Below are 12,194 nucleotides of genomic sequence, written 5' to 3'. Positions count from 1 at the left end.
ACATTTTTGTTGCAGGGAACCCTCTCTCTCAGGAAAAAAAAATTGCCCTCTAATATTTATGCTTTGTTTTTTCCCTTAGCCTCCGGACATAGATAAACCGGATATTACTGACTTCCAGTCCAAACGAAGAAAGGTAAGAACCAATAATGTCTTAAGCTGAGGTAGATAACTTTTTCAATGCTTTATCACTATTAGAAAAATTTTCTCAAACCTCAGTGACAACATAGACATCAAATCAAGTTAATATTGGCATGTATCCACAATAGATGATGGGCTGTGAAGATTACTCAGGTTAAGAATTATGTTATCTTTGTAAGTTGAGAGCAGCAACTCTAGAACACACCAAGTCGTTTTATCTTGTCCCCCAACTTGGGGTGAAGCTGCATATTAAAATTCCTGTTGAGGCAAGTTTTCTCTTGAAGAAATGATCACAAATAGAAAAATGGTGATTGAGTGGTCATATAGACTTTGTACAGACTTCCGTGTTCATTCGGGCACAGAAAACTAGTTTTTGTGCTTTTTATCACCATTCAAAGTAAAGACGAGGAAAATCGTTAATTTCCGACGCTATAAATCTTACGCTCCTAAATTCCTATTTGGAGGTAGCACAGAACTGGTGATAATGCTGTGGTAAAGCATGACTTCCTTTCATTTTGTTTAAAAAATGAAAACTAGTCATCTTTTTTGATGACTTTAGTTAGGGGTATCATTGGGCTTATTAAATTGCAAAGCCCTTAAATGACCACTTGAAGATCAGGTGACTGAAGGAAATAACAAGATGTGCAAACTTTTCATCTTCTGTTCTAATGGGAAAAGGGACAGTGTCTCAAGAAGTTTCTGTGCTAATTCCTTGATTGGATGGATGTATAATTAAGTTTACAATCACTTCAGAGTTTACAAACATCTCAGATTTCCTGGACCATCTTTTCACCATCTGCCAAATTACACGGGCATGGAGAAGTGAAGTATATCATAAATATTATCCAAATAACTAAAACCAAATCTGGTGTGAATTCTCAGTTATATTATAGCAATACACCTGTGATAAGGCATTAAGAAAGATCTGCCAGATTTGCAAGAGAGAGCCTGAAATTGTCAGCCACTAAATGAATGTTGCACGCAGCTGTCAGTGGGTGAAAGGAGATAGATTGTCTATTCATAATACTAGAATTCATAATGGTGGCGGGAGAAGGGTAGCCCGTGATGAGAAGCAATTATTTGCTGAGGAGACGATCGTGTGTTTTCCTGCTAAAGTGAACATGCGGTTGACGGAACACTTGTGCACTCGGGCTAAACTTCTGCAGTGGGTAGCAGTGATGTGGTATTTTTCTTATTTCAAGGAACTGTACCAGGCAGAATAGCTCTTGGTGTATTGAATGCCTAACTGGGGGATTTAATATTTTTCTTTTTTACCTTTAAAACCAGCAATGAACCATCGTTCACTCAAAGTAGATTTGTGAACTTACATAAAACATGTCTTATTCAAGGTTTCAAACTGAATGTAATATTTTTTAGAAAGATGCATTTTTGTATACTTTAGAGATAGTGTGAATCCTATTACTAAGAGCTGGGAGATACTGTGAAATTAAAGCTGCAGTGTAAACAAAAATTTCCTGTTGGTATTGATTTGAACAATAGCATGCTTCCTAAGACTGTATTTTCTGATCCTTAAGACCGCAGGCGGAGCCATCGGTAAATCTTGTAGCCTTTAGGCTTTGTTTTCTGTCTGACAGTTCAGTTAAGTCAGTTTTGCAGAACACGCAGTGGTCTGTGTTAAAAATTAACTCTGGTCTGTGAAAATGCTTTGAAAAGGGAAGTCAAACCCACTACTTGAAGTGCATCTAATGCACATGTAAAGCATTGGATCATATTTTAATGAATGAGATTATTGTAAGATTGACAAGGTGTTTTTTTTTGAGTGTGTTCTATTGTTTGTGTAACTTTGAAGAGGGAAAATGTAGGGAATGTGAAGCCCAGAAGCCTGTATAATTAGTTGCTTAACACTTCGAATGTTAAATTAATGAATTAAGCTACTAAAAAAAAAAATCACAGTGTGGGCAGAGGAAAAGATAGGAGCATATTCTAGGAACATGGGTTATTTTAATTATGGTAGCATGAATTATTTTGTCTATGAAGCTAACTGCCAAATTTTGAAATGGAATTCAGTCAGACTTTGGCTACTTATATATAGCTTTATGGATTTCGTTACTGGTTTTCTGGTGATTTCCCTCTACAAGTTGAACAGTCTTCAGAATTTTCAAATTGTATTCACTGAGTGCCAAGACCGATGGGGGGAGGTTTATAGTTCTGTAATTTGTTTTCATCAATAAATATTGGAATTAATTTGGGTGGACGTAAGGATAAATTGATTGCTGTTTCCCTTTCAAAGCTGGAATCCCAGAATGCATTCCAGCCTCCACCTGTTAAGAGACTTGTGACACCAACGGTAAACCGTCAACCGATGCGTTATACGCCGTATTCTGAACCATCACCGACTTCAACTACTCAGTCCAGCAAAATTTGCCAGAGAGTAGACACAAAGTTCCAAGTGAGTACATTTTTGAGTCCTTATGTGCCTGTTTTTTTTTCCAGTCTTGGAATGTTTCTCAAACCAATTGTTATCCTATCTTTGCAAAAAGTACTGATAGTATGTTTGAGGCGAGCTTTAAGGCAGTGGGAACCATTGTGAAATAGATTGAGCTTTTATGGATTTAATTCTGTTTTTGGAACACTCAGTGTCTTGTGGTTGTTTTCACGATGTCATGATGTGCTATTGAGTCATCCTGTTCTCAGTGAAAGAATATTAAAAGACAGAAATGTTTTCCTTCTATATTCTCATGTACACAAAGCTGTCACTGATGAAACATGCTCGTGTTCTGTGTAAACTATTCCAGGTGAGCTATGTGCTCCAAGTGAGAGTTCTGACAATGTGCTGAGTTATCGTTTTTGATTGCTTTGGAGTAGATGGAGTCTGATAAATTTTCCATAAAATTAAATGGGCATCTCTTTCTGTGAAAACATCTGTGTTTCCAGTATCGGTCTGAGTGTACAAATGACCACGTGTTAAGTGTATGGGCTTTTTAGGCTGGAAATCAAAGTGGACAGTAATACTGGTTGCTTATTGCTTTTAACTCTTTCAATCTCTGTATTGTTTAGCCAGCACAATCTCCATTTGGTAAAGTTCTAAAATGAATGTAGCAGCAACTGCTTAGTTTTTTGGGGGGGTAGAGTTTTTTCGTTTTTTTTTGCTTGTTTGTTGATAAATGATAGAAAACAGAAAAGTATGTCCCTTTTACGGGGTTGGTAAACACAAGTTTTGATGAAAACTCTCCCCCCCACACACACAATTTTTGTTATTTTGTTTAAATTAATTACTTTCTTTGTTAGAGGATTTGACAAATTTGATTTAGTGTTCTATCAGTTTGTCCTCAATGCTGAGTGAAGCAGTGATGCTTACTTTAGCCCCAAAATTTAACTGAACTGTACCCACAATGCTGAATTAGGGAACAACGTTAAGTAGGTGAGGTGTATTCAGTGCTATAAAATTAAAAATAAATAAATAAAATAAAAACCAGAAAAAAACACATTAAGTGGTTGTTGGTACTTTGTGTATTCTGTACATAGTCAGCTAACTCTTGAACTAAACTTAACTTGCAGGGGATGAGAGAGAAGATTTTGCCTGCAGAACAGCGAGCAGAACCATCTGAAAGGTATGACATCTATTAATTTAAAACTTACTTGAAGGAAGAAAGAAATCTCCTTTTTCAGTACGGTCTGCATGCCTGTCTTTTTGGAAAGGTGGTGACAGTTCTCAGTAAAAGGAATGGGAAATCCAATGAAAATTTTGTATTTTGAGGGAGCTGCAAAGTCTGGATTGTGTTTGAAGATCAATATAACTTTGAGAAAATTGTTGTTTTTATGAAAGGAAGGAAGATGAGCAAGAATAAAACTACTGATACACCACTTTTTATCCCGAGTTTATCTTCTGAGTAGGATACGAAGATGGGAAACGAGGCACGTTATAATGCTGTATCCACAGAAAGGACCTTTGCTATTGGAGGCCTAATTTTTTCCTTCTACAGGAAATATGGCTCATTTTGTAGTTTAACTAAATCTGTAGCGTTACAAATTTTGCTTTGACAGATATTTCATGGTTTATAACTCAGTTTACTTATAACAAAATAATTTGTCCCTCCTAATGTTCCCTAGGGGAAAAGCTATTAGTTTTAGCTATTTAATTGCTTGCAGTTTGAAAGCTCTGTCCTAATGGGATGATTCTTTCTGAAGTATTCTTTAGAAGGTGAAGTAGGGGAAGTGAGTTACGGTTCAGGAGGATGTTTATTGATGTGTTTTTTTCTTTATTTTTTAAGCAAAAACATGGAGGAAGATTTATGATTTATTATTCTTTTTTTAATACTCCTTTCATGATGAAGTTAATTGTCTGCTTTGAGTTCACATGAAGACCATGTGTTCTTTAGAATCATTTGAGGCCAAATGCTAACTCATCTCTAAAATAAAAAAAAATCCAGAAGAATTAATTGAATTTCTTCTTGAGGAGACTGCTTTGTGTTACACTGCTTTCTTGGTTTAGGTCAAATGAGTTATCCTCCAGATAATATTGATGGCTTTTCCTTCTGGGCAAATGGTGTTTTGGGTAATAATGCTTGAGTTAAGAGACTTTGCACTCGGTTTTTAGGGGGTCGCTCTTTTCAAAGAACAGTAGCAGGGAATTTTGTTGACTCTATGCTCATCTGCCAAGCAATTCTTATGTGACCATGGGCATTCTTTGGCTTGCAGAAAGAACTCAACACTTTGTTTTGGCATCTAAAAGTTGGACTTCACAACAACCACCTTTTTAGGGGTGGAAGCGACTGGCTTTAAGGTTCTGGTACAGGTGCAATCAGGTGCTGGGTTTTAATTATGTTTTTTTCAAACTGTTCTAAATTGTCTTTGCTAGAACTCCTTTCTACTTCTCCATTTAGGAAGGAGATACAGCAAACTCATACTGCTTTTGATTTCGTTCACAAAGTTTATTGCAGTGCCCTACCTTTTGTTTGTAGAGTAGGTAGTGGTGGTAGTGTTTTTTGTGATGCTGGTCTCTGTTGGGTGCCATGTTCTGGAGCAGGAGCACCACACTGATCTGCTGGCAAGAGTCCCTTTGGACAGTTGAGTTGGAATACTCAGTAAATCTCTGGCCCACCAATGCTATATATCTATGTGTGTGTGTGTGTGTGTATATATATATATATATTTTATATCCTGAGTCCAATTGTAGATTAGACTTGCCTGAAGGCTGACAACTGTCTTTGCCCCCTTGAAGCTCACAGGTGTTAACAGAAAGAGGAATATGGGCTGTTATGGGCAAGCGATAGTTGTCTGAATGAAGATCTGTTTTGATGTAAGACTTTTTTCAGAATTCTAATGGATTGACAGTTCGGATTAGAGAAAAGTCTGAGCATATGCCTTAGGGATCTGTCTTCCTCTATGCAGTTACAGTGCTAAGCAGGCTGTTGTCAAGTATTTGACAAGTTTAGACCAGTTCTCCTCCTCAGTATTGTGGGAGTCTGACCTGGTGTCTTCCAGTGCGATCTAATGCACTTTTGTACTGACTGACTGATTGGCTGCAAGATAAGCTTTGATGTCACAGTTTTTCCAGGCATACTTCATTTTCTTGCCATAGTACTTTTGTTAGAGTTATTCCCTATTCCACTTCTGGTTTGGGTTATTTTTTCCCCATTTGCTCTTGGATTAGGATATCTTTCTGGTTTTGAGCTAGGCTTTTTTAAGTACCAGAAAAATGCCTTTGTATGCCTTACAAAAGGGATCTGTATTCATGTCTGAAAAGACTTCTGGAATGTTGGCATACCCAAACACCTCTGCTGTTCCTGCTGATGGCCACATGAAAGCCAGAGCTGCTTCTGAAGCTTAGGCCATATTACCTTGCCACACAAGTCTAAGGCGTCCCTATTCTATCAGAGCTGTTGGCAGTGTTTCCCATGTGTATGTGTGCATATGTGCACTCTTTCTGTATTTTTGTGAGCTGTTCTTTTATATCCCTGCAAAAGATACACGTGCATCGCAGAATCAGAGAACCAGTCCTATTTAAAGGAAGCACTGGAAAGTAACAATCTAAATCAGCTCTTCTATTTCAGGTCTTCTGGCTTAGTCATTGTTCCCATGTGAACGGTGCACTTATGTATGTCCTTTTCATTGCTGCTGTTAATAAAGTTTTTCCTATTTAGAACATCAAGTATTTACCAGCGTTTAGCAACTTGTGAGACAGCTTTAGTTTTTTTCTGATCAGCAGGTTTCAATTCTAGGACTAATAACAGCTCTAATATCTTGAAAAAACAATTTGGCTGGTAATTTTTTTTTCTCTTGTTTCCCCCAACTTCTGTACTGTCGTGTGCTAGCAATGTGACCAGCTACAAATTCAGTACTGCTGCGTCCAATGGTCTGTCTTCAGGAGTGAGTAGCGGAGGCGGCAAAATGAGAAGGGAAAGAGGAATACACTATTTATCAAGAGCTGTACAAGAACAGGTAAGTGACTCTTAAATTAATTGCTGTCACTGAGCTTACTGAAGTAACTAGCTAAGTGTGTCAGTTTTATTGCATCATAGTAAATTATAACAATACCGCTTTATTTTTGCATTGTTTTTGTTTTCTTGTGGGTTTCAGAGCAGGCTCCAATTGATTTCCTGTGTTTGAATACCTGAACTTTGCTTATGTAATTTTGAAATTTTTAATTCTCTTACCTTGGAGATTCTTCAAACTATAACATTTCTCGTTAGCAATTGAATGAATGAGTCCTAAGAAGAGAAGTAATGTTTTGGTGAAGGTTTGTATAGTTTTTCTACAGGAATGATACTTGAAACGAGTGCCAAGTATAAAAAGAAAAAAAAAGCTTAATTTTTGGTTTCATATTTAAGTCATACAGAAAGATACAGGCCAAGAGTGTGAAAAAGAGTAGTAGAAGACAGCATTCTGCATGTCTGCTAACGATGACTCAGTTTTTCATACTCACCAAACTCATTGTGAGAGAGTTTTTTTCTCATTTTAATAGGAAAAATCTATTCCATAAAACTATGACCATGAATATTCAGATTATTTTTTCTTTTATTGGATGTTATATAAGCTGCCTGTAAGTTAATTTAAGTATTTACGTTAACATTAAGTATTTAATTAATATTAAGTTAATATTAAGTATTTAAGTTAATTTAAGTTTCAAATCATTAAATGGGACTTCCGGATGATGCAATATAAAGAAATCATAAACACTGTTGTTTATTCCTGTAACGCAAATAAAATAATGGTCCAAATATCAAAAGTTCCATAAACTTTTCAAATCAAAACTGTGAAACAGATGTAAGCTACAGGATGCACTGAATATCAGTAGTACCAACTTACATCCCTGCCTAGTCATTTCTAAGTAGATCATGATAGTACTGTACAAATTTTGGTCAGATTTTCTATGCCATTTAAAACATAACTCATCCAATCTTAGTAATCAAATAAAGTAAGTGGCAGGGATGAAAATTGAAGTTGTTAGGAGGCTGTTTTCTGATTTTTATATTTGCATCCTGATACATGGTATAGACTGTGTTTACCAGAACACAATCTTCAGGGCTGCTAGTCTGACTTTCTTTGGTGCTTTTTGTGTTTAGTTTGGTTGTTGAACCTACCTGCTTCTTTAAACATTACCTTTTTCCACGTTCCCTGCTGTAGTGACTTTAGAAACTTTGGCAGCTATCCTGCCTAATTTTGCAAGAGGAACACTTTCTCACTTGTCTTGAGAGTGTACTCTTAATTGAAGCCATGCGAGGGTAGTTAGAAAGGATGATGCTTCTCCAGAGCTTTGATGACTAAAGTATAGAAAAGAAAGAAAAAAAATGTGATCTGTGCGTCTCTGTTCTGCACAGGTTTTGAGTTAACTTTCAGTGTTCTTGCTGTACAGTTGTTGAATAGAGTATAATGTGGAAGCAGGCCTGCCATAAATTAAAATGACATGGTAGACAGAGGTGGGGAGATCGGGATTTCTTCTGGAAACTTGCTTTCTCTTAATTTGTATGGATTTTTGTTCTATTTAATTTTGTTAATAAATTGGGTGCGATGGGGTGAGAAAGTAGTATGTCTTGTATAAGAAAAATTAAAATTTGCAACTTTAGGAAGTGGAGGAACCAGTGCTACCGAAAATACCCCTACCCATCAGTGCTGCATCGCTGCCTCAGTTCAATTCTAGTTTCGTTGGTAGTAGCGCTGTCTCAGCGTCACCGAGCGCTGTTTCAACAGCAGCAATGAGCACGGCAACTCCAGCAGCTGCGACGGGCATGGCAAATCCATCAGAGGTGGAGGGCATGACAGATCCATCAGAGGTGGAGGGCATGACAGATCCATCGGAGGTGGAGGACTTGACAGATCTATCAGAGGAGGAGGTGGAGGACATGATATATACAACGGCGACGTCAGGCATAACGTGTTCAACAGTGCCCTCAGGCTTGACATATCCAATAATGGCGGCGGGCATGCCATATCTACTGAAGACAAAGGACAAGGCAAAGTCAACAGTGGCAACGACAAGCGTGGCAAATTCAACGGAGGCGGCAGGCATGGCAGATGCAGCAGCGACGGCGGCGGGCAAGGTAAATCTTTATGCTATAAATAATGTTTACAATGAGTATACTGCTTTATTGCGAGTTGACTTTTTCTGTGGTGCTCATGAAACTAACAAATATTAGTTTCTACGCAGCTGAATGAATTGGGGTTGTATGCCAGTTTGGGGAAAAAGGCATAAATGTTTTGATTCTGCTTCTCTCAGTCTTAGAGCCTGCCAACTCCCATTTAACGTGATTGTATAACTGCTTCAAATGCTGTGGAAGTCTGCGGGGGAAGGGGGGTGTGGACTTTATGCCATGTTATTTATAGTGGTTTTGGCAGGGGTAGAGTTAATTTTCTTCGTAGTAGATGATGCTAGATGATGCTGTGTTGCAGATTTGTGAGCAAAACAGTGTTGGTAAGGCACTGGTGTTTTAGCTGTTGCTGAGCAGTGCTTACACAGTGACAAGTCCTTTTCTGTGTCTCACGCTGCCCTGCCAGCGAGGAGGTCGGGGATGCACAAGAGGCTGGGAGGGCACTCAGCCCAGAGGACCGAAGGGATATTCCACACCATTTAGCATCGTGCTCAGCAATAAATGCTGGGGGAAAGAAGGGGAAGGAGTAGGGAGTATGTACAGGGTTATGGCATTTGTCTTTCCAGGTAGCCATTACATGCGATGAGTCATTAATGCTACCTCAAATTTAACAACTTTACTTCTTTACTTCCAGTTCTTTTCCCTGTTCCATTTGGAGGGAGTGAGCGAGTGGCTGTGTGGTGCTTAGTTGCCTGCAATGGTTAAACCACAACTTTATTTAAGTTATTAAATTAGAGGTAACGTGGTCATATAAGCCTCACATAGAATGAGCCTAGGGTGCAATAATTGGCATATTATTGCAATAAAATAAACATTAATCTGTTCCAGAGTACTTGAAATATTTTTTGTACGGTTTGAAGTAGACAGCTGCTTTAACATGTTGAGGTGTTTGCTGAAGTTCTTGGAGTATCATTGGGCTGAGTTTGCCGTTCTTCAGCTTCCTGGCTTGCTTTTCCGTGCATTTAGACCTAAGTAGCATCTCCAGCTTTTCCTCTCAGTTTCTGGAATTTGGTTTTGAAGATATTGTCCTATACCCACTTGGAAACTTCCCTGTGTTTTATTATTACTTTTATCTGCAAAATAACTCAAACATCAGGTTTTTCGACGTCACTGCGGGACTTCTGTTGGGTAGTGAATTCAGGTAGTTGTTGCTCTTAAATATAAACCTTTAATTCTTTTGAAAATACAGATACAACCAACAAGTACCGTTAGCAGTCCTGAGTTCGCGTTTTCATCTCCAGTTGTGAAATCTACTGAGGCAGAAGTGCTACCTACGTCTTCTGTAAGTAAAATAATAAAGGAGCTTGACTTTTTTTCTGAGGCATTTAGTAGGCTGTTGCAGAACACTAAAGCAGAATCTGCCTTGATGGAGAAAAGTATGTAGGCTTCTGGCTTATAATTTGTCATTCAGCATGCGTGCTACAAATGTGAAGAGCAGCTTTCAGATTTGGTTTTGTGTGTGCATTCGATTGAAGTTCCTGTGGCTTGAGAATCTGAAAAACCTCTCTTGTTCATAGCAGATTGGGTTTACATTTAGTGTTCCCGTTGTAAAATCGGCAGAACTTTCTGGACCCAGTGGTACTCCAGTGACGCCCTTTCTTACCCTAGGTAACTGAAACTTTAGCACTTCAGATCTGAAGTGCTGATTTTCCTTTTTTTCTTTATTAAATCTTCAATCTGTCCTGTCTGCGCATGCTAGCAATTCCAGGCAGTGTTGGACTTCTGCAGTATTTTTCCAGTGACAGATCTGCTTTTATAATTTTTGTTTTGTTTTGTTGCTTTTTGTTTTGCTTGTAATCATAAAGCATTGCAAAGTAAGTAGAATTTGTGAAGATTCTTATGTGAGAAGCATGAAAGCTGGAAATTCTTGTTTCTAACAAAAGTGAGTATAATCTGCTCTAACTAGGTCACATTGTGAAAGCTGTTTTTGTTTTCTTTTGTTTCAAAAGACACCACCACCTCAACCAACATCAACACACAGAAAGAGGAGGTCAAAGATTTTGCTGGTGGTCCCTTCACCACTGCCCTCGTATTAAAGGAAGGAAGCGTCTTAGACGTTCTAAAAAATCCTGGAGAGATAATGAACTCCTTTTAAAAAGATGCTGCAAAAAATACGCTAGCATTTTTTATTAAAAAAAAAACAACACACGACTTATGGTTAATAGAGTATCTGCTATAAATATGAATGTAGGAGAGCATTACATTAAGCGCTGCGTTTGTTAGGGTGCATCTGCCCCCTTCTATTCTAAGTGGTGTTTGTTGCTGGAAGTAAAACTGCAAGATGAAAAGCAGATGGGTTGCATCTCCTTTACGTGTTAGGATGTAATTGTAAATGAGGTACTAAGAGAATTAGCCAGATAATCGGTGTTTCATTTTAAGTAAATACAATTTGTGGAATTGAAAAGGAAATGTTTGTAAAACTCAACACTCCTGTCCCACCTCCAGCCCAGGTGAAGAAAGAATAGGAAAGAGCTTCAGTTCCAAATACATGGCGAAAGCTGCGAATCTTTGGGCCTTAGCTTACAATGGCTCCTGTGGATTAAAATTTAAACTGCAAACAGCAGTGGAGTGTTTTACGTTAAAAACCCTTTTCTGAATTTTGTTTTTAAGCAATTGCAATTGTTTTCAACAGTTTCATAAAGTGTGTCTGTGGAAAAGATATCTTTTAAGAAAAAGGGCTTTATTGAATTTGATCTTTTCCCAAAAGTCTTCTTCTAACTTACATACTTGTTAAGAAGGCAGCACATTTCTCTACTGGAAAGAGCTAAGTGAGAGAAAATACATTGTGCATTTTGTTTAAGGAAAGACCTCTGAGTGAAGTGACATTCACTTTCTTTATCGGTTTAAAAGAAGCAGAATCTAAATCCACATTGTTCAAAGACTTCAGTTTTGACTAAAAAAAAACAACAAACAAACCACAAAACAACTATGTTCAAGGTAGATTTACAAGCAACTTGAGCTGCTGTTTAAGATGCATTTCCTTTAGTCTTTCTGTATTAGTAGCTTGTCTTTTCTGTTAAAATTGCCACCTTTTAAATAAGGAGTTGTCCTGTGTCCGATGCATTTTGAACAAAGATTATAGAAAATTAGACAGTTGTTCAATTGTCTTGAGTTTTTATTATTTAATTAATATTCAGCATCTGTGGGAAAATACCGTATGGATTGCTGCTCCGAGGACAAACTTCTGTACAGTTACTGGAGTAGATTTGAGTCATCTGCTACGGAAGGAGGAGCTTTAGAAATCTGATTCGATTGGGCATCGCGTCTTAATCAAATTGTATTATTTCCCTTCCACGTTGGACTGTCAGATTTCAGTCAGCTACTGTCTGTTTGTACTTGTATCGACCAGTGAAAATGTTGATTTAAAGCTTGCTTGGAAACAAAGAGTTAAATGAAGCTTTAACGAAATGTTCTGTTGTGACCCAGTGCAGCAGATGAAATTTCATCCGTTTCGATAAGATTTCTGAGGACTTCCTGTTGCGCTCGGTCTGAATGTCTAGTTGTAAC

The 12,194-nt window shown here is 37.9% G+C and overlaps 2 protein-coding genes across 4 annotated transcripts in view; one reads left to right on the top strand and one right to left on the bottom strand.

Annotated features, from left to right (window-relative positions):
- Positions 1-12,194, bottom strand: part of LOC136786324 (nuclear pore complex protein Nup153-like) — a 378,386-nt gene that overhangs the window by 112,130 nt on the left and 254,062 nt on the right. The window lies entirely within an intron of this gene.
- LOC136789853 (mucin-17-like) overlaps positions 1-12,194 on the top strand; it is a 56,999-nt gene that overhangs the window by 9,532 nt on the left and 35,273 nt on the right. The window contains 8 exon segments of the mRNA XM_066990997.1: positions 80-133; positions 2,390-2,548; positions 3,658-3,710; positions 6,414-6,540; positions 8,166-8,639; positions 9,877-9,969; positions 10,205-10,295; positions 10,637-10,780. Coding sequence (XP_066847098.1) covers positions 80-133; positions 2,390-2,548; positions 3,658-3,710; positions 6,414-6,540; positions 8,166-8,639; positions 9,877-9,969; positions 10,205-10,295; positions 10,637-10,780 — 1,195 coding nt within the window.

This window comes from Anser cygnoides, chromosome 2 (genome assembly GCF_040182565.1).
Source record: "Anser cygnoides isolate HZ-2024a breed goose chromosome 2, Taihu_goose_T2T_genome, whole genome shotgun sequence".
Taxonomy (NCBI): Eukaryota; Metazoa; Chordata; class Aves; order Anseriformes; family Anatidae; genus Anser; species Anser cygnoides.
Note: the sequence above shows the minus strand (reverse complement) of the source record. Positions and strands in the feature narration are given on the sequence as shown.